Raw genomic sequence first — 26,990 nt, 5'->3', positions numbered from 1 at the left:
TTAAGACAATATGCTGGAAAAGGTGAGGAAAAGATTCACAAGGATGTTACCAGGACTGGACTACTTCAGTTACGAAAGGCTGGATAGGCTTTTTTCCCTACAGCATAGGTGGCTGAGGGGTGACCTTATAGAGATATACAAAATCATCAAGGGCATGGACAAGGTGAATAGTCACAGTCTTTATCTCAGGGTTGGTGAGTCTAAAACTAGATGTAGATTCAAGGTGAGAGATGGGAAAGATTTAAAAAGGACCTGAGGAGCATTTCTTCCTCCCCCCAGAGGGTGGTGGCTATATGGAACAAGCTGCCAGAGGAAGCTGTAGAGGTGGGTACAATTGCAGTGTAAAAAGACATTTAGACAGGTGTATGTCTAATGTATCCATCTCATTAGATAGGAAAGGTTTAGTGGGAGGCACAAGAGACTACAGGCACTGGAATCTTGAGTAACACACATGTTGGAGGAATTCAGCAGGTCAGGCAGCATCTCTGGAGGGAAATGGGCAGTCAACATTTTGGGTCAAAATCCTTCATCTGAATAGGTTTAGTGGGATTTGGGTCAAATGGGAATAGATCAAGTGGAAAACCTGATCAGTATAAACAAGTAGGGCCAAAGGCTTGTTGCTATGCTGTATAACTATGACTCGAATATTTTATTGCCAACTGCAAAGTCCAAACACCAAGCTTTTGAATTGATTAGTTGTGTCATAAATTACACTTCCATACAGAAAAGAGATTGATAATGCAAATAATGTACATGCTTTCATATCTCAGCCAATAAGTCACAAGCCAACTAGTAGGACCTGCTCAGAAACGGCCTAGAGTAACCAACAGTCTAATTAAATTACTTTCAGTGTATACCCATCTTACCTTATAATATTAACTACTTACTGTAATTCCAAACTGTATTCTTTTTCAAAACTTGCCCACCGAAATCATAAAATGTCAAAGTATGCTGGAAACTTGCAACCTGAATTAGTGCAATATGCGAACCCTACCTATCACTGGACTAAATCCATTTTTTAAAGAGAATAAATGCATCCAATATGTATATTTTACACAAACACTGCAGATCAAATCCACTTAAACTCAAGTTCCTTCAGAGCAAGTACACCAGAAATTAAATCGTTGCAACTCTAGGCTTAGTCGATCCACGGGACTAAAACCAAATTCACCAGTCCCCAAGGCTACTTTTGAGAAAAGAACAAATTACGACTGGTATCCAGGATTCGCAACGCGTGTATTAATTTACAATTTCTTTGTGTGTTCTTGCAATGTGGGCGACTCCAAAAAAGCCATACTCGTTGACCCTAAAAACATTTAGAATCGACCATTACTGGCAAACACACTGAACAACACAGATTACAGAAGCTGATTTAACAGCACATCTGAAAGCTAAGTTTAGACTCAATTAATTTCACAATTATTCAACCAATCGCTCATTCGAAAATCACAGAAAATGCATTTGTGCTTAAGCTTTGCTTGCAACTCACCCGCGGACCCTCCAGCAATTGTCTGATGTGACGCTTCCCTCAAAAAACTCTGGCGTTTAGCCGTCATTTTCGACCCTAGAAAAAATGTTTATAATCTCTCATTAAATCATTTTGCGGTGGCCATAAGCACAATGTGAGTAAAATGATTTTGAGTTGCACAACCGCTCCGACCTCTGTGAAAGTCCTCAAAGCTATTGAGAGTGCCCGAGCAATGAGCAGCTGTTCGGAACGAAACGATACCAGGGCAAAGCCTGAGATCAGCAGAGGCGGAGACTGCAATCGAGCCAAATTGGGCAGGGTGAAAAGAACCCGAGGGACGGGAGGAGCTAACTGTGAGGTAAATGGGAGAAAACAGCCTGTGCGAAGAGCAGAGGAGAGGCAATGTTTTGATGGTAATATTAGGGTCCAACACAGAAGGCTGGCGTACAGGTGAGGTAGTACTCTAAAAAGTAAGAAGTGTTATAATCCTGAGAACAGAAGTACAGCAGAAGAGAGGTAAGGAAATAGAAAAAAAATCGGTAGTAACACAGGAAGTGTATTATCCATTGATAGAGAACAAATGGAAAGGCTTAAGGTCAAAGGAAACGGGTCTGATGATCGGGAAGGGGTTAATGATGGGCAAAGGGTAGATTTTGAAAGCTAAGGCAAATCGTGTTTAATATGCTTAAAAGATGTAACCAATAGAATCGATGAGGATAATCAAAATCAGATTTATTATCACTGACATATGACCTGAAGTTTCTTGTTTTGGGGCAGCAGTACAGTGCAAAGACATAAAAATCTATAAATTACAAAAATAAATAAGTAGTGCAAACAAAAGGAAGAATGAGGTAGTATTCATGGATCATTCAGAAATCTGATGGTGGCGGGGAAGAAGCTGTTCCTGAATCATTGAGTTTGGGTCTTCAGGCTCCTGTACCTCCTCCCTGATGGTAGAAATGAGAAGAGGGCACGTCCTGGAAGGTGAGGGTCCTTAATGATGGATGCCAACTTCTTCGGGCACCACCTCTTGAAGACAGCTTTGACGGTGGGGAGGATTGTGCCCCTGATAGAGCTGGCTGAGTCTATAACACTCTGCAGCCTCTTGTGATCCTGTGCATTGGAGCATCCATACCAGGCTGTGATGCAACCAGTCAGAATGCTCTCCACCATACATCTATTGAAATTTGTAAGAATCTTTGGTGACATACCAAATCTCCTCAAACTCCTAATGACGTAGAGCTGCTGACGTGCCTTCTTCATGATGTGTCAATGTGTTGGGCCCAGGATAGATCCTCCGAGATGTTGATGCCCAGGAACTTAAAGCTGCTCACCCTTTCCACTGCTGACCCCTCAATGAGGACTGGTATGTGTTTTCTTGACTTCCCCTTCCTGAAGTCCACAATCAGTTCCTTGGTCTTGCTGATGTTGAGAGCGAGGTTGTTGTTGTAACATCACTCAACCAGCCAATCTATCTCACTCCTGTACGCCTCCTCATCGCCATCTGAGGTTCTACCAACAACAGTAGTGTCATCAACGAATTTATAGATGGTGATTGAGCTGTGCTTAGCCACACAGTCATGGGTGTAGAGCGAGGGCTAAGTGCACATCCTTGAGGTGCGCCTGTGTTGATAGACAGTGAGGAGGAGATGTTATTGCTATCCACACTGACTGTGGTCTCCCTATAAGGAAGTTGAGGATCCATTTGCAGAGGGAGTACAGAGGCCCATGCTTTGACGCTTGGTTATTAGTACTGACGGAATGATGGTGTTGAATGCTGAGCTGTAATCAATAAACAGTAGCCTGATGTATGTTTTGCTGTTGTCTGGGTGCTCCAAAGCAGAGTGAGAGCCAGCCAGTGAGATTGTGTCTGTTGTAGACTTATTGTGGCGGTCGGCAAATTGCAGCAGGTCCAGGTCCTCGCTCTGGCAGTTAATTTTAGCCATAACCAACCTCTCGAAGCACTTCCTCACAGTAGATGTGAGTGCTACTGGGCGATAGTCATTGAGGCAGCTCACCCTGCTCTTCTTGGGCACTGGAGTGATTGCTGCCCTTTTGAAGCAGGTGGGAACCTCAGACTGCAGCAGTGAGAGGTTGAAGATGTCCTTGAACACTCCAGCCAGTTGGTCGACACAGGTTTTCAGTACCCAGCCAGGTACACCATCGAGGCCTAACGCCTTGTGAGGGTTCACCCTCTTGAGGGATATTCGGACATTGGCCTCTGAAACAGAGATAACAGGGTTGTCGGCATGCATAAAAGATGTTGAGCTTGTTGGGGAGTGAAGCATCACTGCCATTTATGCTGTTAGGTTTCGCCTGTTAGGAAGTAATGGCATGCAAACCCTGTCACAGCTGTCGTGCATCCGATTGTGTCTCTACCTTCACTTGGAGTTGCCTTTTTGCTCTCGCGATGGCCTTCCGTAAATCATACCTGGACTTCTTGTAGAGTTCTGGATTGCTGGTCTTGAATGCTACAGATCCAGCCCTCAGCAGACTGTGAATCTCTTGGTTCATCCAGAGCTCCAGGTTAGGGAGAACTTGGTATGTTCTTGAAGGCACACATTCGTCCATGCAGGTCCTGATGAAGTCAGTGACGACTGTGGCATATTCATTCAGATCCGAAGATGCATCCCAGAATGTGGTCCAGTCCACCGATTCAAAGCAGTCCTGTAAATGTCCCTCTGCCTCCTTTGACCATTACCTTCGTGGTGATCACCACTGGCGCTGTGGTCCTCAGTTGCTGCCCATATACTGGAAGTAGAAGTACAGCCAGGTGATCGGACCTGCCAAAGTGCGGGCGCGGGATGGGATGGCATGGCAGGCGTTCTTGATGGTGGTGCAACAGTGATCGAGTATGTTGGCTCCTCTGGTTCTGCAGCTGATGTGGTTTTTTTAAGGTGACACATAATGGGCTTTTCAGCAAAGTTGAATCATGTGGCATAGAAAGGACATTGATAGCACCAATGTGAGGTTGGCTTAGAACAGATAACAAAGGGTTGTGTTGAATGGTTGTTTTTCGGATTGTGAGTAGTGGCATTTGTAAGGATCAGCTTTTCTATATACCTTAATGATCTTGAATTTAGGATGTAAGCCACAATTTGTAAATTTGTAGATGACACCAAACTTGACAGTATTGTGAACTGCTGTCACAAACCAGCAACAAAAGAAACACACTGAGCATGATTCAGTGTTAAAAACTATTTTATTAATCACTACTTATGATAATACGTAAAATAAAAGTAAAAAAAAATGTTAGTATGTTAGAATTCAAGAATGTTAAACCTCGAACGTTAACCCCAAAACTAAACTCTTCGTGTGTGTGTGTGACAAAGTCCAAAACTCCCAGTTCCTGAATAGTTCTTAAAGTTCAGTTCCGCAAGCCATAAGGTGAAACATGAGCAAGGGCTTCTTCAACAACCACCGTTGTCTGAAGATAAGATGTAGATGTAGAAAAACATAGAGAGAGAGTACATACGAAATCCAAATGTTCCACGATGGAACCCAAACGACACTTCAGTGTTTACTCGGTAGTGACTTCCTCACCCCGAAAAGCATCCGAACCGTGGTCATCCACACACAAATACCTGTTTCCTTCTACAGGTCAGCAACAAAGTGAACTCCACCGGATTACTTCCAACTTCCATACATGGATTTCAGTGGCAAACACAGTTATTGTTTCTCATCCATCGATAGAGAAAACAAGCAGGCTGGTGTCTCTCTCCCTTCTCTCTCTCTCTCTTTTTTTCTTCTTCTGACTTCTTCAACAACGTCATTACGTCCTTTATCTTCTATTGACGTAAGCACGCCCCACACACACATACACACACACTCTCTATCTTAAAGGGACTTTCACTGAGTCCATAACACCTCCCACCTAAAAAAAATTTTTCCCAAGAAAAATTCAACCGCGCATACAGTTAGTAATGTTAATAATTATCATGCTACACAACTACAGACTATCAGATTAGTACAGATACATGTTTCCCATTTAACATCGGGAAAGACAATCAGCAATCACATTATCTTTGCCTTTAATGTGAGTTATCATGAGATCAAACTCTTGCAAAATTAAACTCCAGTTTAACAGCCTTCTGTTCTTGTTTTTGACTCGGCTCAGAAACACCAATGGGTTATGATCTGTATACACAGTCAATGGTTTCTGAGCGGTGCAAACATATACACTGAAATGTTGCAAGGCTAAAACAAGCGACAGTAATTCTTTCTCTATGGTGGAATAATTCTTTTGATGCTCATTAAATTTCTTTGAAAAGTAAGCTACAGGATGGTCAATATCATCAAGGTCACCCTTCTGCAACAACACAGCTCCTGCAGCTTCATCACTGGCATCTACTGCTAATGAAAATGGCTTTTCAAAGTCAGGTGTTTTGAGCACAGGATGGTAGCATAAAATGGCTTTCAGCTTCTCAAATGCTTCTTGACAAGAATCTGTCCAAACAAACTTTACTCCCTTCTTCAGAAGATTAGTTAGGGGAAGAGCAATATCAGCAAAATTTTTACAAAATTTTCGTTAATATCCAACCATTCCCAAAAATCTTCTAACGGTCCTCGTACCTGTGGGAATAGGGAACTCAGATATTGCTTGAACTTTTGCCTGAACAGGAGCTTGCTTGCCTTGACCTACAACATAACCAAGATACGTCACAGTGGCATGGCCAAATTCACTTTTAGCCAAGTTAACTGTAAGGTTAGCCTTGGAAAGTCTTTCAAACAACCTTTCTAACGCAGAGATGTGATCCTCCCATGTATCATTCCCAGTCACTAAGTCGTCAATGTAGGCATCTGTATGTTTTAACCCATGAATCACTGAATTAATCATTCTTTGAAATGTTGCCGGAGCATTTTTCATTCCAAATGGCAAAACATTGTATTCATACAATCCAGAAGGGGTTACAAAGGCTGAAATCTCCCTTCCTCTATCTGTTAATGGAACACACCAGTACCCTTTTAATAGGTCAATCTTTGTAAGACATTTTTCCTTTCCCACTCTATCTATGCAATCATCCACCCTAGGAATAGGGTAAGCATCTGACTTTGTTACAGCATTCACTTTCCTGTAATCTGTGCAAAATCTAACAGTTCCATCAGGTTTAGGTACAATAACACAGGGCGAACTCCAATTTGAAGTAGAATGTCTAATAATATCATTTTCCAACATGTACTTTATTTCCTGATCAACAAGTTTACTTTTTTCCACATTCATTCGATATGGGTGTTGTTTGATTGGTTTTGCATCCCCAACATCAACATCATGGGTAATTATCGATGTTCTATTTGGAACATCTGGGAACAGATTTTTAAATTTTAAAATTATTCTCTCATCTGTTGTTTTTGTGAAACTTGTAAATGGTCCAACTTCGTTTCAAGGTTCTCCATGATATTTTGTTTTTTTTAGTTTCGATGGAACAATATTTGGTCTAAATTGGCCTTCCTCAACATCAACATCAGGCATTCTAGAAACAACCTTTACACCATCCACCAAGGCCACAACTGAATCCCTCTCATAATAAGGCTTTAGCAGTTTACATGACAGAGTTGTGTTTTCTTGCAGTCTATCTGGTGTTTTGATTATATATGTTAGATCAGTCACTCGAGATTCAATAACATAGGGTCCAGAGAAACGAGATTGCAAGGGATTATTTTGGCTAGGGAAAATACCAACACCTTTTGCCCCACTGCGAATGTCCTAGGCCGAGCACGTCTATCAAAATATGTCTTCATTCTTATCTGGCTTGTTTTCAAATTCTCTCTCGCTAGCTGGCAGACTCTCTCCAACCGAGTTTTAAATTTTGGACATAGTCAACAGACTCAAGGAACTTCCTCATTAACCCATTGCTCTCTTAACAACTCCAAAGGTCCTCTCACCCTATGTCCAAATACAAGCTCAAACGGACTAAATCCTATTGACTCCTGGATTGATTCTCTAACGGCAAACAAAAGTAAATGGATACCTTCGTCCCAATCCTTGGTGTTTTCAAAGCAATAAGTCTTCAGCGTATTTTTGAGAGTAGAATGAAATCTCTCCAGAGCTCCTTGAGATTCTGGGTGATATGCAGATGATACAATCTGCTTTGCTCCCAGCTCATAGACTATTTGTTGAAAAATTTTTGACATAAAATTACTACCTTGATCAGATTGTATTCTTTTGGCAAACCAAACAAGGTAAAAATTTACAAGAGCCTTTGACACCGTCTTGGCCTTAATATTTCTAAGGGGTATTGCCTCTGGAAATCTAGAAGTGGCACACATGATGGTTAACAAATACTGATTTCCAGTCTTAGAATTTGGTAATGGACCAACACAGTCCACAATCACCTTCGAAAAGGGTTCACCAAAAGCAGGAATTGGTTTCAAAGGAGCCACAGGGGGTTTTTGATTTGGTTTACCTACCATCTGACATGTGTGGCAGGTTCGACAAAACATCACCACATCTTTTCTCAAACCAGGCCAATGGAATTGTTTCAAGATCTTCCCTACAGTTTTATTCACACCAAAATGACCATCCAAAGGCATACTATGGGCCAGGTTTAAAATCTCATCCCTATAAACTTTTGGAACAACAACCTGATGAATAACTTCCCATTCCTCATTAACAGGAACATGAGGAGGTCTCCATTTCCTCATTAACACTCCATTTTTGACATAGTATCCAGTTGGCACTTTTTCAATCTCCTCACATGAGAGAGCTTTTTCTTTCAATTCTGTCAACTCAGGGTCGTTTGTCTGTTCCACCATAAAATCCTTCCTCGACAAAGACAAATCTTTAAATTCAGGCTCACTGTAAGGATGTTGATCCTCCAGTGAAGACAGAAAAGTCTCAGATAAGGCATCATAATTTTCTTCCTGTTTAGGACTGTCACAAGGAACCACATCAGACTGCACCGGACTGTCTGTCTTGGCTAATTCTCTAGCTCTAGCTCGAGTCACCGCACATGATGGGTAAACATCTGGATCATCCTCAGACTCATCAATCCTTGGTTTGGTTGTTAACCGTACCACAGGATCACTTTCTCCATCTGCAAGGTCATTTCCCAATAACAAAGAAACTCCTTCCACTGGCAAACTAGGTCTTATCCCTATCTCGACTGGTCCTTCTACGAACTTTGACTTTAAAATCACCCTGTGAAAAGGGACAGACATGGTCTCACCTGTAATGCCTCGTACTAGATTTACTTCACCAGTGTCACTTTCTTCACCAAAATTTAAAACACTGTCCAGCAAGAGAGATTGACTAGCCCCAGTATATCTAAGAATTTTCACTGGCACCTGGGGTGACTCATCATTCAGTGAAACAAAACCCTCTGATACATACGAACAGAATTCTTTTCTCACCTTCTCCAACTTTTCCGCTTTTCCCTCTTGCAAGGACTGGTCTTTAACAGCATCTCCTAAACCTTTTTGATTTTTAATTGCCTGAAAGCAAGCATTGGGCCCAGCTTCCTTCTTTTTCTTCAAAAGGGCACAATTAGATATCACGTGGCCAGGTTTCCTACAGTAATAACAAGTACGCTCAACAGGTTTCTCCAGCCCTGGCTTCTTTTTCATCTTTTCCTTTTTGATTACCTCCCAATTTAATCTCCATCTACATTTTTAGCCAGGCACCATCGTTCAAAACATATTCTCTTTCCATTGGCAAATTCCATATAAGTCTGATCTGCAGATTTCCTCAAGTCTCTGAATTTTTGTCTATAAGCCTCAGGGACCAATTCATAGGCCTTCAATATAGCTTGTTTTACCTTGGTATAATCAGCTGCATCCTCAGCAGGCAAAGCAGAATAAGCTTTTTGAGCTTTACCTTTAATCACACTCTGTACCATAAGAGCCCATCCTTTCCTTGGCCAGTTTGAACTCACAGCAACCTTTTCAAAATGTTGGAAATACTGATCAACCTGATCTTCTTCAAAAGGAGGGACTAATCAAACCTCCCTGCTGGCTGAAAAACCATCTTCAGAATCAGATTCCAAACTCCTACGCTTCATTTGTAACTCATGCTGCCTCTGTTTCTCCTTCTCCTCTGCCTCAAACTTTGCCAGCTGCACCTGTGCCTCAGAAATTGCTATTTCACTGCCAGGAAACTGTTTTAACACTTCCTTCTCAAACACCTTCTTTTCCACATAATGACCAGCTATCAGTCTCTGAATATCTGCCTTTCTCATAGACTGCTTTACTTCTGTAAGGTTTAACCTTGTAGCAATCTTTATCAAATCATTCTTTTTCGCCACCTCCAATCCCTTTTGGGTTGGTGACTCCAAAAATGCCTTAATATCCATTGCTGCTGGTTTCCACACACACAAGCCAATTAAAAAGAATTTATCAGACCTCCCTCAAAAATCTTTGGATTGAATCCCGAACAAATCTCGGCAATCTGGGGAACGATCCCAGACGACACTCGTTAACCTTGGGAACTATCCCGGACGAGCCCCCAATTTTGTCACAAACCAGCAACAAAAGAAACACACTGAGCATGATTCAGTGTTAAAAACTATTTTATTAATCACTACTTATGATAATACGTAAAATAAAAGTAAAAAAAAATGTTAGTATGTTAGAATTCAAGAATGTTAAACCTCGAACGTTAACCCCAAAACTAAACTCTTCGTGTGTGTGTGTGACAAAGTCCAAAACTCCCAGTTCCTGAATGGTTCTTAAAGTTCAGTTCCGCAAGCCATAAGGTGAAACATGAGCAAGGGCTTCTTCAACAACCACCGTTGTCTGAAGATAAGATGTAGATGTAGAAAAACATAGAGAGAGAGTACATACGAAATCCAAATGTTCCACGATGGAACCCAAACGACACTTCAGTGTTTACTCGGTAGTGACTTCCTCACCCCGAAAAGCATCCGAACCGTGGTCGTCCACACACAAATACCTGTTTCCTTCTACAGGTCAGCAACAAAGTGAACTCCACCGGATTACTTCCAACTTCCATACATGGATTTCAGTGGCAAACACAGTTATTGTTTCTCATCCATCGATAGAGAAAACAAGCAGGCTGGTGTCTCTCTCCCTTCTCTCTCTCTCTCTTTTTTTCTTCTTCTGACTTCTTCAACAACGTCATTACGTCCTTTATCTTCTATTGACGTAAGCACGCCCCACACACACATACACACACACTCTCTATCTTAAAGGGACTTTCACTGAGTCCATAACACTGCAAAGAGCATAGTGATAGATTGCAGCAGGATATTAATGACCTGGCAAATGCACATGAAATTATGTTTAATGTGGAGAAATGCGAGTTGATGCATTTTGGTAGGAAGACTAGGAAACAAATGAGGCGATATAGATTAAAAGATACAGTTCCAAAAGTGGTGAAAGAGCAGAGGGAATGGGGGAATGTGTGCAGGGCAGGTTGAGAGTGTGGTGAAAAAGGCATACACGGCTCTGGGTTCTATCAATAAAAGCAGGAGAAATTATGCTGAAATTGTATCAAACATTGATCCTGCCTCAAATTTAAGAGAATGTTTCCTGTGTTGAGGGATTACATTGGGAATAAATTGGAGGTTGGGACTGTTTTTCTTTAGAGATGAGGAGAATGAAGGAAGTTTATGGGAGAAGTATATATTCTGAACAGAGTGGATAGTGGGTCACAGTTGCCCTAGGTGCAGGGGTCAAGTCCCAAAAGTTGCAAGGATAAAGTAAAGTGAAAGAGCATTATGATTAACATGAGGAAAAACTTTTTTTATGCAGCATCTGAAATGTATTGCCTGCAGATATGATGGAGGCACCTTGCAGTTTGGCCTTCAAAAAGAAATTGGATAAATATATGGGGAAGAAAAATCTGCACTACAAAGAAAGAGCAATTGCCCTGTACTGCTACCGCAAAACAACAAATTTCATATCATCCTTTCTCATAGCATCATTACAGCACAGAAAGAGGCTCCTTCTGTGCTGTAATGATGCTATGAGAAAGGGAAACCAAAGTGAATGCTTTGGGGAACAAATGTGAAAATCTGCAAACAGGGATAGGGAAAGCATTGCATTACGGGGAAAAAGAAGCAAAATGATGGGAGTGAGTAAAGATTGAATCCGATTTATTATCACTGACTTAGATGACATGAAATTTGTTGTTTTGTGGTAGCAGTACAGTGCTGACATAAAATTACTATAAATTACAAAAAGAAATAGTGTAAAAAAACAAAAGGAATAAGCCATTCAGACGATCAAAGGATTGGTCCAAGCCTAGAGACAACCCATTGTCTTCAGAGAGTATTCATATTCCAAGTATTCCCAATTATCATTTAAGATGAAACATTAAAAGTACACCATAATCACTAAATACCATTGGTTTTAAGCTTCCATGGAAATCAATATTTAGTATATTTGTTTCTTTCAGTATGAAAAGCTTACACAATCTAGGAATGCTGACATTGACTACAGAACCTGCTGAGGACCATTCAATATCCAACTCTGCCTTAAGAAGTCAGAGGAATAGATCGTACAGCAATCGATACGATCATGGTGATCCTTGACTCCAACATTTTCCTGCCTTTTCACTTAAAATTTGATTCCCTTACAAATCCAAAGCTCTGATATTCTTGGCCTTGAATTTATTCAAAAAGTGAAAATCCACAGTCCTATGGGATAGATGTTTCTTAACCTTTTGAATGAAGAAGTTTCTCCTCACCTCAATCCTAAATGACTAATCCATTGTCTTGAGAATGTATTCCTCGGTTATACACTCTGCAACCTGGGGAAATAGCTTACAGTATATCCTGTCAATTCCACCCCCCCCCCCCCTCACCTCCTCACCTCCTCCATTCCCCCCTCCCTCAGAAAATGCCTTAATGATACTTTAAACTCTTGAGTATGGGATATCATAGGAATCAATCAAATGAATATGTTGCACCATTTCTAAGGCAAGCAATCTAAACAAAATTAACATAAGACAATCAACAACAATGAAGAAAATAATGGTACTTAAAAGTGAGAAATTCTCAGGATGGAATCCATCCTGTGTTTTAAAGGAAGTAGGTGAGAACATTGCAGATAACCTAATTAACAAACTTCCTAACAAAAAAAGGTGAGAGAATGAACCTTAGCCATTATAGTCCACTTTGTTGTGGAGAAATTATTAGATTCCATAATGAGGGAGAACTAATTGAACTAATAATTAAATGATTACTGAACTAGTTCCTTCTGCCTCCACAGGTCCATATCCATCCATTCTCTGCGTATTCATGTGCCTAACTAAGAGCCTCTTAAATGTCACTATTGTATTTTCCTCCACTACCACCCCTGGCAGCACATTCCAGGCACCCACCATTCTCTGTGTAAAAAAAACTTGCCCTGCACATTTCCTTTGAACTTACCTCCATCACCTTAAATGCATGCCCTCCAGTATAAGACATTTCAACCCTAGGGAAAAGATACTGCTGTCTACTCTATCTATTGCCCCTCATAATCTTATAAACTTCTATCAGGTCTCCCCTCAGTTTATGCTGCTTCAGAGAAAACAATCCAAGTTTGTCCAGCCTCTCCTCATTAGTACATGCCCTGTCATCCAGGCAGCATCCTGGCATCCTATCCAAAGCCTCCACATCCTTCCTATAATGGAGCAACCAGAACTGAATGCAATACTCCAGATACAGCCTCACCAGAGTTTTATAAAGCTGCAACCCAACTTCCCGACTCTTGAAATCAATGTCTTGACTAATAAAGGCAAGCATGCCATATGCCTTCTTTACTACCCTATCAACTTGTGCAGCTACTTTCAGGGAGCTGTGGACTTGGACCCCAAGATCCCTCTGTACATCAACACTGTTAAGGGTCCTACCATTTCTATGTACTGTCCCTTTACATTTGATCTCTCAAAGTGCAACACCTCACACTTGGCCGGATTAAACTCCATCTGTGATTTCTCTGCCCACATTGGCAAATGATCTATATCCCACTGTATCCTTTGGCAATCTCCTACACTATCCATGATGCCACCAATCTTTTTATCATCTGCAAGCTTACTAACCTACCCATCCACATTTTCATCCAAATCATTTAAATATATCACAAACAGCAGAGGTCCCAGTACAGGTCCCAGAGGTCATGGATCTCCAGCCAGAATAAGTCCCATCGACCACTACCCTCTGTCTTCTATGGACAAGCCAATTCTGAATCCAAACAGCCAAGTCACCATGGATCCCATGCATCTCAATCTTCTGGATGAGCCTACCATGTGGGACCTTGTCAAACACATTACTAAAATCTATGTAGACAACATCCACAGCTCTACCCTCATCAATCACCTTCACCACCTCCTCAAAAAACTTAATCAAGTTTGTAAGACACAACTTGTCCTGCACAAAGCCATGCTGACTAACTCTAATTAAGCTGTGGCTCTCCAGTTGCTCATAAATCCTATCCCTAAAAATCCTCTCCAATAGCTTCCCTACCACTGACATGAGACTCCCCAGTCTATAGTTACCAGGATTTCCCTTCTTAAACAGTGGAACAACATTAGCCACTCGCCAGTCCTCCGGGACTTCACCTGCAGCTAGAGAGGACAGAAACATTTTAGTCAAGGCCCTAGCAAATATGAACTGCTATATTTTTATACAGAGAATGAGAAGAGGCATGATAAACGACGGAGCTATAGAAAGTAGAAGAACAGAGAGATCTATGTGTATAGTTCATTGAAAGTGGCAGGACAGGTTGCAAGAGTGATTAAAAGGCATAGGGGATACCAGGCCTTATAAATAGAAGCATAAAGTACAAGAGCAAGAAAGTCCGTGTGAACCTTTATAACAGTGAAATGGCCACAACTGGATTATTGTCTCTGTTCCACACATTAAATTTTAGACCATAATACATAGGAGCAGAATTAGGCCATTTGGCCCTTTGTCTGCTCCACCATTTGATCATGACTGATTTATTTTTTCCTTTCAACCCCATTCTCCTACCTTCTCCCCGTAACCTTTGATGCCCTTACTAATCAAAAACCTATCAACTTCTGCTTTTAACATACCAATGACTTGGCCTCCACAGCCATCTGTGGCAATGAATTCCACAGATTCATCACCCTCTGGCTAAAGAAATTCCTCCTCATCTCTGTTCTAAAGGGACATTCTTCTATTCTGAGGCTGCGCTCTCTGGTCCTTGACTCTCCCACTACTGGAAACATCCCCTCCACGTCCACTCTATCCAGACCTTTCAATATTCGGTAGACTTCAATGAGATCCCCCTCATCCTTCTAAACTCCAGCGAGTACAGGCCCAGAACTATTAGATGCTCCTCATGCATTAACCCTTTCATTCCCGGGATCATTCTTGTAAACCTCCTCTGGACCCTCTCCAATGCCAGCACATCCTTCCTTAGATATGGGGCCCAAAACTGCTCACAATACTCCAACTGTGGTCTGATCAACACCTTATATAGCCTCAGCATTAGATCCTAATATTCTAGTCTCTTGAAATGAATGCTAACATTGCATTTGCCTTCCTTACTACCGATTCAACCCGCAAGTTAACCTTTAGGGAATCCTGCACTAGGACTCCCAAGTCCCTCTGCACCTCCAATTTCTGAATTTGCTCCCTGTTTAGAAAATAGACTACGCCTTTATTCCTTCTATCAAAGTGCATGACCATACACTTCCCAATGCTGTATTCCATCTTCCACTTCTTTGCCCATTCTCTCAACCTGTCCAAGTCTGTAATGCAGACTCCCTGCTTCCTCAACACTACCTGCCCTCCACCTATCTTTATATCATCTGCAAACTTGGCCACAAAGCCTTCAATTCCGTCATCCAGATCATTAACATAGAACGTGAAAAGCAGCAAACCCAATGCCGATCCCTGCGGAACACCACTAGTCACTGGCAGACAACCAGAAAAGGCCCCCTTTATTCCCACTCTTTGCCTTCTGCCAGTCAGCCAATCTTCTATCCATGCTAGTGCCTTTCCTGTAACACCATGGGCTCCTATCTTGTTTAGCAGCTTCATGTGTGGCAGCTTGTCAAAGGCCTTCTGATAATCCAAGTAAACAACATCCACTGACTCTCCTTTGTCTATCCTGCTTGTTACTTCCTCAAAGAATTCCAACAGATTTGTCAGGCAAGATCTCCCTAATCACTCTAGTGATTCTTGAAAAATCACTACCGCTGCCTCTACAATCTCTTCAGCTACCTCTTTCAGAACATTGGGGTGCAGTCCACCCAATCCAGGTGAGTTATCCGCCTTAAGACCTTTCAGTTTCCCAAGCATCTTCTCCTCAGTAATAGCGACTACACTCACTTCTGCCCCCTGACCCTCTTGAATTTCCAACTGTTACGGACTCAGTGAAAGTCCCTTTAAGATAGAGAGTGTGTGTGTATGTGTGTGTGGGGCGTGCTTACGTCAATAGAAGATAAAGGACGTAATGACGTTGTTGAAGAAGTAGAAGAAGAAGAAGAGAGAGAGAGAGAAGGGAGAGAGACACCAGCCTGCTTAGTTTTCTCTATCGATGGATGAGAAACAATAACTGTGTTTGCCACTGAAATCCATGTATGGAAGTTGGAAGTAATCCGGTGGAGTTCACTTTGTTGCTGACCTGTAGAAGGAAACAGGTATTTGTGTGTGGACGACCACGATTCGGATGCTTTTCGGGGGTGAGGAAGTCACTACCGAGTAAACACTGAAGTGTCGTTTGGGTTCCATCGTGGAACATTTGGATTTCGTATTTACTCTCTCTATGTTTCTCTACGTCTACGTCTTATCTTCAGACAACGGTGGTTGTTGAAGAAGCCCTTGCTCATGTTTCACCTTATGGCTTGCGGAACTGAACTTTAAGAACCATTCCGGAACTGGGAGTTTTGGACTTTGTCACACACACACACGACACAGTTTAGTTTTGGGGTTAACGTTCGAGGTTTAACATTTTGAATTCTAACATACTAACATTTTTACTTTTATTTTACGTATTATCATAAGTAGTGATTAATAAAATAGTTTTTAACACTGAATCATGCTCAGTGTGTTTCTTTTGTTGCTGGTTTCGTGACAAAATTGGGGGTCGTCCGGGATAGTTCCCAAGGTTAACGAGTGGTCGTCTGGATCGTTCCCCAGATTGACGAGATTTGTTCGGGATTCAATCCAAGATTTTTGAGGGAGGTCTGATAAATTCTTTTTAATTGGCTTGTGTGTGTGGAAACCAGCAGCAATGGATATTAAGGCCATTTTTGGAGTCACCAACCCAAAAGGGATTGGAGGTGGCGAAAAAGGATGATTTGATAAAGATTGCTACAAGGCTAAACCTTACAGAAGTAAAGCAGTCTATGAGAAGGCAGATATTCAGAGATTGATAGCTGGCCATTATGTGGAAAAGAAGGTGTTTGAGAAGGAAGTGTTAAAACAGTTTCCTGGCAGTGAAATAGCAATTTCTGAGGCACAGGTGCAGCTGCAAAGATAGAGGCTGAACGGGAACAAAAGCTAACTCAGATGAAGTTAGAGGCTGAACGGGAACGGGAACTAATTCGGTTTAAAGTTTGGAGGCAGAGGAGAAGGAAAAACAGAGGCAGCATGAGTTACAAATGAAGCGTAGGAGTTTGGAATCTGATTCTGATGATGGTTTTTCAGCCAGCAGGGAGGTTCGATTAGTCCCTCCTTTTGAGGAAGATCAGGTTGATCAGTATTTCCAACATTTTGAAAAGGTTGCTATGAGTTCAAACTGGCCAAGGAAAGGATGGGCTCCTATGGTACAGAGTGTGATTAAAGGTAAAGCTCAAAAAGCTTATTCTGCTTTGTCTGTTGAGGATGCAGCTGATTATACCAAGGTAAAACAAGCTATATTGAAGGCCTGTGAATTGGTACCTGAAGCTTATAGACAAAAATTCAGAGACTTGAGGAAATCTGCAGATCAGACTTATATGGAATTTGCCAATGGAAAGAGAATATGTTTTGAACGATGGTACATGGCTAAAAATGTAGATGGGGATTTTGGTAAATTGAAAGAATTGATATTAGTGGAAGACTTTAAAAGATGTGTTCCAGCTGAATTAACAACATATTTAAATGAAAAGGCAGTGGAAACTTTACAAGAAACTGCTAGGTTGGCAGATGATTATGCTTTAACCCATAAATCCAAATGGGGACAACCTAAAACCTTTCAAAAGAGTTACAAAGACAATCCAGGTAAACCGGAGATTAAATTGGGAGGTAATCAAAAAGGAAAGGATGAAAAGAAGCCAGGGCTGGAGAAACCTGTTGAGCGTACTTGTTATTACTGTAGGAAACCTGGCCATGTGATACATAATTGTGCCCTTTTGAAGAAAAGGAAGGAAGCTGTGCCCAATGCTTGCTTTCAGGCAATTAAAAATCAAAAAGGTTTAGGAGATGCTGTTAAAGATCAGTCCTTGCAAGAGGGAAAAGCGGAAAAGTTGGAGGAGGTGAGAAAGGAATTCCGTTCTTATGTGTCAGAGGGTTTTGTTTCACTGAATGATGAGTCACCCCAGGTGCCAGTGAAAATTCTTAGAGATACTGGGGCTTGTCAATCTCTCTTGCTGGACAGTGTTTTAAATTTTGGTGAAGAAAGTGACACTGGTGAGGTAAATCTAGTGCGAGGCGTTACAGATGACACCATGTCTGTCCCTTTACACAGGGTGATTTTAAAGTCAAAGTTCGTAGAAGGACCAGTCGAGATAGGGATAAGACCTAGGTTGCCAGTGGAAGGAGTTTCTTTGTTATTGGGAAATGACCTTGCAGATGGAGAAATTGTTCCTGTGGTACGGTTAACGACCAAACCAAGGATTGATGAGTCTGAGAATGATCCAGATGTTTACCCATCATGTGCGGTGACTCGAGCTAGAGCTAGAGAATTAGCCAAGACAGACAGTCCGATGCAGTCTGATGTGGTTCCTTGTGACAGTCCTAAACAGGAAGAAAATTATGATGCCTTGTCTGAGACTTTTCTGTCTTCACTGGAGGATCAACATCCTTATAGTGAGCCTGAATTTAAAGATTTGTCTTTGTCGAGGAAGGAGTTTATGGTGGAACAGACAAAGGACCCTGAGTTGACAGAATTGAAAGAAAAAGCACTCTCATGTGAGGAGATTGAAGAAGTGCATTTGAGTTTGTTGGACTATGTCCAAAAATTTAAAACTCGGTTGGAGAGAGTCTGCCAGCTAGCGAGAGAGAATTTGAAAACCAGCCAGATAAGAATGAAGACATATTTTGATAGACGTGCTCGGCCTAGGACATTCGCAGTGGGGCAAAAGGTGTTGGTATTTTTCCCTAGCCAAAATAATCCCTTGCAAGCTCGTTTTTTCTGGACCCTATGTTATTGAATCTCGAGTGACTGATCTAACATATATAATCAAAACACCAGATAGACGCAAGAAAACACAACTCTGTCATGTAAACATGCTAAAACCTTATTATGAGAGGGATTCAGTTGTGGCCTTGGTGGATGATGTGAAGGTTGTTTCTAGAATGCCTGATGTTGATGTTGAGGAAGGCCAATTTAGACCAAATATTGTTCCATCGAAACTAAAAAAACCAAAATATCATGGAGAACCTTGAAATGAAGTTGGACCATTTACAAGTTTCACAAAAACAACAGATGAGAGAATTAATTTTAAAATTTAAAAATCTGTTCCCAGATGTTCCAAACAGAACATCGATAATTACCCATGATGTTGATGTTGGGGATGCAAAACCAATCAAACAACACCCATATCGAATGAATGTGGAAAAAAGTAAACTTGTTGATCAGGAACTAAAGTACATGTTGGAAGATGATATTATTAGACATTCAACTTCAAATTGGAGTTCGCCCTGTGTTATTGTACCTAAACCTGATGGAACTGTTAGATTTTGCACAGATTACAGGAAAGTGAATGCTGTAACAAAGTCAGATGCTTACCCTATTCCTAGGGTGGATGATTGCATAGATAGAGTGGGAAAGGAAAAATGTCTTACAAAGATTGACCTATTAAAAGGGTACTGGTGTGTTCCATTAACAGATAGAGGAAGGGAGATTTCAGCCTTTGTAACCCCTTCTGGATTGTATGAATACAATGTTTTGCCATTTGGAATGAAAAATGCTCCGGCAACATTTCAAAGAATGATTAATTCAGTGATTCATGGGTTAAAACATACAGATGCCTACACTGATGACTTAGTGACTGGGAATGATACTTGGGAAGATCACATCTCTGCGTTAGAAAGGTTGTTTGAAAGACTTTCTGAGGCTAACCTTACAGTTAACTTGGCTAAAAGTGAATTTGGCTATGCCACTGTGACGTATCTTGGTTATGTTGTAGGTCAAGGCAAGCAAGCTCCTGTTCAGGTAAAAGTTCAAGCAATATCTGAGTTCCCTATTCCCACAGGTACGAGGACCGTTAGAAGATTTTTGGGAATGGTTGGATATTACCGAAAATTTTGTAAAAATTTTGCTGATATTGCTCTTCCCCTAACTAATCTTCTGAAGAAGGGAGTAAAGTTTGTTTGGACAGATTCTTGTCAAGAAGCATTTGAGAAGCTGAAAGCCATTTTATGCTACCATCCTGTGCTCAAAACACCTGACTTTGAAAAGCCATTTTCATTAGCAGTAGATGCCAGTGATGAAGCTGCAGGAGCTGTGTTATTGCAGAAGGGTGACCTTGATGATATTGACCATCCTGTAGCTTACTTTTCAAAGAAATTTAATGAGCATCAAAAGAATTATTCCACCATAGAGAAAGAATTACTGTCGCTTGTTTTAGCCTTGCAACATTTCAGTGTATATGTTTGCACCGCTCAGAAACCATTGACTGTATATACAGATCATAACCCATTGGTGTTTCTGAGCCGAGTCAAAAACAAGAACAGAAGGCTGTTAACTGGAGTTTAATTTTGCAAGAGTTTGATCTCATGATAACTCACATTAAAGGCAAAGATAATGTGATTGCTGATTGTCTTTCCCAATGTTAAATGGGAAACATGTATCTGTACTTATCTGATAGTCTGTAGTTGTGTAGCATGATAATCATTAACATTACTAACTGTATGCGCGGTTAAATTTTTCTTGGGAAAAATTTTTTTTTAGGTGGGAGGTGTTACAGACTCAGTGAAAGTCCCTTTAAGATAGAGAGTGTGTGTGTATGTGTGTGTGGGGCGTGCTTACGTCAATAGAAGATAAAGGACGTAATGACGTTGTTGAAGAAGTTAGAAGAAGAAGGAGAGAGAGAGAGAAGGGAGAGAGACACCAGCCTGCTAGTTTTCTCTATCGATGGATGAGAAACTATAACTGTGTCTGCCACTGAAATCCATGTATGGAAGTTGGAAGTAATCCGGTGGAGTTCACTTTGTTGCTGACCTGTAGAAGGAAACAGGTATTTGTGTGTGGACGACCACGATTCGGATGCTTTTCGGGGTGAGGAAGTCACTACCGAGTAAACACTGGAGTGTCGTTTGGGTTCCATCATGGAACATTTGGATTTCGTATTTACTCTCTCTATGTTTCTCTACGTCTACGTCTTATCGTCAGACAACGGTGGTTGTTGAAGAAGCCCTTGCTCATGTTTCACCTTATGGCTTGCGGAACTGAACTTTAAGAACCATTCCGGAACTGGGAGTTTTGGACTTTGTCACACACACACACGACGAGTTTACTTTTGTGGTTAACGTTCGAGGTTTAACATTTTTGAATTCTAACATACTAACATTTTTACTTTTATTTTACGTATTATCATAAGTAGTGATTAATAAAATAGTTTTTAACACTGAATCATGCTCAGTGTGTTTCTTTTGTTGCTGGTTCGTGACACCAACATGTTGCTGGTGTCTTCCACAGTGAAGACTGATGCAAAATACTTATTCAGTTCGTCCGGCATTTCTTTGTTCCTCGTACCATCTCTCCAGCATCATTTTCCAGTGGTCTGATGTCCACTCTTGCCTCTCTTTTACTCTTTATATATCTGAAAAAATTTTTAGTGTCCTCTTTTATATTATTGGCTAGCTTACCTTCATATTTCATCATTTCTCCCCTTACTGCTTTTTTACTTGCCTTCAGTTGGTTTTTTAAAAGCTTCCCAATCCTCCAGCTTCCCACTAATTTTTGCAATATTGTATGCCCTCTCTTTTGCTTTTATGTTGTCTTTGACTTCCCTTGTCAGCCACAGTTGCCTCATCCTCCCTTTAGAATGCTTCTTCTTCTTTGGGATGAACTGATCCTGCATCTTCTGTATTACTCCCAGAAACTCCTGCCATTTCTGCTCTACTGTCATCCCTGCTAGGGTCCCCTTCCAATCAACTTTGGCCAGCTCCTCTCTCATGCCTCTGCAGTTACCTTTACTCAACTGTAATGCCGATACATCCGATTTCAGCTTCTCCCTCTCAAACTGCAGGGTGAATTCTATCATATTATGATCACTGCCTCCCAAGGGCTTCTTTACTTTAAGCTCCCTAATCAAATCTGGTTCATTGCACAACACTAAATCCAGAACTGCCTTTTCCCTTGTGGGGTCGACCACAAGCTGCTCTAAAGAGCCATCTCATAGGCATTCTACAAGTTCCTTCTCTTGGGATCCAGTACCAAGTGGGCGACATGGTAGCGTAGCGGTTAGCGTGACACTATTACAGCGCCAGCAATTGGGGTTCAATTCCCATCGCTGTAAGGAGTTTGTACATTCTCCCGTGTCTGCGTGGGTTTCCTCCGGGTGCTCCGGTTTCCTCCCACATTCCAAAGATGTACAGGTAGGTTAATTTGGGTTAAAAAAAAATGGGCGGCATGGACTCGTTGGGCCGGAAGGGCCTGTTACTACGCTGTAAATAAAAAAAATCAAAAACCTGATCTTCCCAATCTACCTGTATATTAAAATCCCCCATGACCACTGTAACATTGCCCTTTTCACATGCCTTTTCTATCTCCTGTTGTAATTTGTACCCTACATCCTGGCTACTATACGGAGACCTGTACATATCTCCCATCAGGGTCTTTTTACCCTTGCAGTTTCTTAACTCTATCCACAAAGACCCTACATTTTCTGATCCTATGTCACTTCTTTCTAAAGATTTGATTTCATTTTTTACCAACAGAGCCACCCCACCCACTCTGCCCACCTGCCTGTCTTTTTAATAGGATGTATATCCTTGGATGTTTAGCTCCCAGCTGTGATCTTCTTTCAACCACGACTCTGTGATGCCTACAATGTCATACCTGCCAGTTTCTAACTGCGCTATGAGCTCATCTACCTTATTTCGTATACTGCATGCATTCATATATATCACCTTCAGTCATGTATTCACCACCCTTCTCAAATTTGTCTCCATGTTGCCTGAAGTAAAATTCTTATCCCTTTCTAAACTTCCATCTTATTCTTTATTCTGGAGACTTCTGTAAGCTCTACTGCGCTCTCCTTCCCTTTTACTTTATCCATACTCTTCCAATCTGTTTCATCCACCCATCTACTATTTAGGAGAGACATAATGGCTTTTGAGAGCATCTCACGGGAGTATTTAATATCCTTAAGGGTACAGGAAGAGAAAAGCTGTTTCATTGGCAGAGAGGTTAAGAATGGGAATACAGGATGATAATGATTGGCAAAGAAACCAAAAGGGACACGAGGATTTTATGTTAAATAGCATGGTCTTAGTATCCAGAATGCACTACCAGAGATAGTGGTGGAGGCAGAAGGGCACTGGATAGTACCTGAAAGAATTTACAGGGCTATGGGTAGAGGGTGGGGATAATTAATGGGTCTCTTTCAGAAAGGAAGTTAATCATTTCTTTATTATTTGATCCCTGTTTGATCTGTCTGAATAAAAACCCTTCATGCGCGGCCAAAGCAATTGCTTTCAATCCTTGTGTTCTACATTAGTCAAATTCATAAAATTCACCACTTTTGCCCTTAATCTAATGATTTTATTTCACTTATTTCTAAAACTGTTGTTAATTCTTCAATAATAAACTTGTCACTTTGGATAATTTTGACCTTAAGCAGTCCCCTTCTTCAGGCAATATTCATTCATCATGCTCCCATTCACCTCCAGGTTGGCGTTTCTATTGTAGACCAATCACTATCCTAAATCACTCTTAGATGTTTTTTCATTCAAAATTGAAGACTTTCTCAAAGTCTTCACTTTCATTTACTTCATTGAATTAATCCACGTTTTCTCTGAAACAATGCAGAATAAAAACATACATACACACAAATTTTGGACTTTAGGCATTGTTACTGTTGATATCAATACAACCACATAATTTATATTTTTACACAAAGCTTGGTGAGTTCTACTTAACTATATTCAATCAGTGGGAACTCAAGGTGCAAAACATATTTTCCACAATCCTTTTATTTTCCTGCTGTTGTTGAGTGTCTCAATTCAGGAGAGACAGGAGGAATGTTCATTTTGCAATTAATAGCTGGATCGGTTATGTGCCCTAAGGATTAGGTTTATCTATAAAAAAGCAAAGAAATCTATTGCTGCTCCTTCACTTTGTTAGTGCTCTTAACTGCTGTTGTTACTAGTCAAATTTTTTCTCTTCTATAATTCTTCTGTAATTCTCACCAGGTGCAAGCCTGGAGTTACTTTCTGTGTAATGTAAGATGGTCCTTCTCACAGAAAGACAGAATTCCAAGAATACTTGCTTCACTTAACAATTTGCATTTATAAAGGCTCTTAAACATAAAAATATCTCCAAGATATTTCACGGGAGAGTAATCAGACAAAAATTGATATTGAGCCAAAGCAGGAGCCATTAGGTAAAGGAGCCAAATGCTTTGTCAGAGGTATGGTTTTAAATACTGTCTTCAAGGAGAGGTGATGAGGTGAAGCGATTTGGAGGATTACAGAACCTCGGATCTAAATGACTAAAGGCTTAGTGACCAACAAATAAGAGGAAGGGAAACAGGTAGAACAAAAGAATGTCAACAGATGTTCAATCGTTTAAACTTCTGCTGCAGAATACTCCACACCTTACGTATATTTATTTTGGAACCTTTTGCAATAATCTACAACCGAGGTTTGCACAGGTTTCTCATTTTGCCCATCAATATGTGGAACTTTTTTTACTTAGACATAATTTGTATCCTGAAAATTCCCATCATCTTTTTAATGACCTGGGAGATTGTACGTAATAAGTTAATGGGGTGGGTAATACAGTAACATGTCTTGAACATGCCATCTCACATTTTGTTCATTCCTAGCAGTCTGTATTCTTTGCATGTCAGAATTTGTCCTTGTGTTGATTATCAGTGGTTTTATACTCAGTGTCAAATGACAACAGGGAAATGTGATGGTGGTGGTGTGGAATGAATCTTGTCTGATCCCTCTTTAGAGTATAACATAGACCTAATAATTTACAAGCAGCTTGGCTGGTGAATCATAACCTCTTTCAGGGATATTGAAGTGACTCAAATGAAAGACCTGTGGACCAGGTAAAACCTTCCTCATACTCCTTCCCTCAGTTGCTGTCTAACATGCTTGCTTCACCGGTGAATATTTCTTCTGTTCCCATTTCTCCAAATGTTCCTCCATCCAAAGGAACTTACCATTCATAAAAAAGCAGAGATCCTTCTCATGAGTTATATCTTACCCCAATAAGAAAAGTGGGGACAAATTTTTAAAAATCACTGATTGAACCAACTGGGTGCCTGCAGTTGAAATGCCTATATAAATACAGCTTTTAATTATGTATGTCAGTTTGTTAAAGTCAGTTCTGTAGACTTTAATCAGTGCATTTGTCATTGGCTGTGATTTTTGACCCTTCTATGTTGCAGGCTCAACTCTATGGCACAAGGTTGTTTCAAATGTCAGTGCAGAAACTTAATCACAAAGAAACTAGATAGGAACCTCAATGCAGTACTGTGGGTGTAGAGGATTGGTAAGATGCCACCTTTTAGATAAGATGGATCAATTGCCCCTTCAAATTACATACAAGGTCATTGCTTAGAAATTCTAGTGTACCATAAAAGGTGCAACTGAAGCTCAATAACAAGAAGCCAGACCTTTCACAATTGAAAATGTGCCACCCAGACCAACTATCCTGTGGGCAGATTAGGGAGCTCTGGGGAATGTAATCAGGAGTCCAACCTGCAGTTGGATGCTTTGGTGGGTGGGGAAGAACGTCAAGATTGTCATTCTGGCAGTTAATGGTAGAAGAGAGAGAGAGGTCAGGAAACCAGTCAGAAGTCAGATGCTGTGGTGGCTGGGAAGGAGACAACATCAGGACTTGCATTCTGACAGTGGGATATGGGGTTGAGAAATGAGCAATACATCCAGAAGGGGGATTTGGGATACTGCCTATACAAATTGTGGGGGGGGGGGGGGGGGGGGGGGAGGAGCAGGGGAGGTGAGCCATAGAATGGGAAGGGGTAGATTCAGGTGCAGTGCCAGGGGTTGGTGGTCTAAGGATGTAAGTAGTTATACTACATATCTTGCTGGCCTTCCAGGTCAGCACTGCAGCACTGAGGCACACTGTTGCTCGAGTAAGACCACATTGTCCCAAAGTGCCCATCATAGATGCTCTCTGGATAAACTGGTCCATTCTCCTCCAGAATGCTCCAGTAAGAACATTGCACAGGGCATGACATCAATCCATGCAGTCCCAATGAAGAAATTACATTGTCATGCATTCCAGGAACAGCCTAGCTGAATTTTCTGAGTGACGGAAAACAACTCAGAAGTGGTCATTTTATTTAATTCATGGAAACATGAGAACATAAGAACATAAGCAAGAGGAGCAGGAGTAGGCCATCTGGCCCGTCACGCCTGCTCTGCCATTCAATAAGATCATGGTTGATCTGGCTGTGGACTCAGGTCCACCTACCTGCCTTTTCCCTTAACCCTTAATTCCCCTACTATGCAAAAATCTACCTAACTGTGTCTTAACTATATTTAATGAGGTAGCCTCTGCTGCCTCCCTGGGCAGAGAATTCCAGATTCACTACTCTCCGGGAAAAGCAGTTTCTCCTCATCTCCATCCTAAATCTATTCCCCCGAGTCTTGAGACAATGTCCCCTAGTTCTAGTCTCACCTACCAGTGGAAACAACCTTGCTGCCTCTACCTTACCTATCCCTTTCATAATTTTATATATTTCTATAAGATTCCCCTCTCATTCTTCTGAATTCCAGTGAGTATAGTCCCAGGCGACTCAATCTCTCCTCATAGGCTAACCCTCTCATCTCTGGAATCAACCTGGTGAACTTCCTCTGCACTGCCTCCAAAGCCAGTATATCTTTCCTCAAGTAAGGCGACCAGAACTGCAAGCAGTACTCCAGGTCTGGCCTCACCAGTACCCTGTACAGTTGCAACATAACCTCCCTGCTCTAAAATTCAATCCCTCCAGCAATGAAGGCCAACATTCCATTTGCCTTCATGATAATGTGTTGCACCTGCAAACCAACCTTTTGCGATTTATGCACAAGCACTTACAAGTCCCTCTGAACAACAGCATGCTGCAATCTTTCACCATTTAAATAATAATCTGATCTAGCAGTTAGTGTAACACTATTACAGCGCCAGCGACCCGGGTTCAATTCCTGCCACTGTCTGTAAGGAGTTTGTATGTTCTCCCTGTGTGTCTGCGTAGGTTTCCTCCCACATGCCAAAGGCA

At 41.2% G+C, this 26,990-nt stretch overlaps 1 protein-coding gene across 2 annotated transcripts in view; it reads right to left on the bottom strand.

The window, feature by feature from the left end:
- The window catches only part of slc25a21 (solute carrier family 25 member 21), a 349,901-nt gene that overhangs the window by 312,147 nt on the left and 10,764 nt on the right, over window positions 1-26,990 (bottom strand). The window contains exons 1-2 of one of the 2 annotated variants that reach the window (XM_052037425.1): window positions 1,661-1,727; window positions 1,490-1,564 (exon numbers count right to left, since the gene is read on the bottom strand). In XM_052037425.1, the coding sequence (XP_051893385.1) occupies window positions 1,490-1,556 (67 nt within the window). In that variant the 5' untranslated portion in view covers window positions 1,557-1,564; window positions 1,661-1,727. Of the gene's footprint in view, window positions 1-1,489; window positions 1,565-1,660; window positions 1,728-26,990 lie in introns of those variants that run through there. The other variant, XM_052038253.1, reaches the window with a different exon arrangement.

Source organism: Pristis pectinata, chromosome 1, assembly GCF_009764475.1.
Source record: "Pristis pectinata isolate sPriPec2 chromosome 1, sPriPec2.1.pri, whole genome shotgun sequence".
NCBI lineage: Eukaryota > Metazoa > Chordata > Chondrichthyes > Rhinopristiformes > Pristidae > Pristis > Pristis pectinata.
Note: the sequence above shows the minus strand (reverse complement) of the source record. Positions and strands in the feature narration are given on the sequence as shown.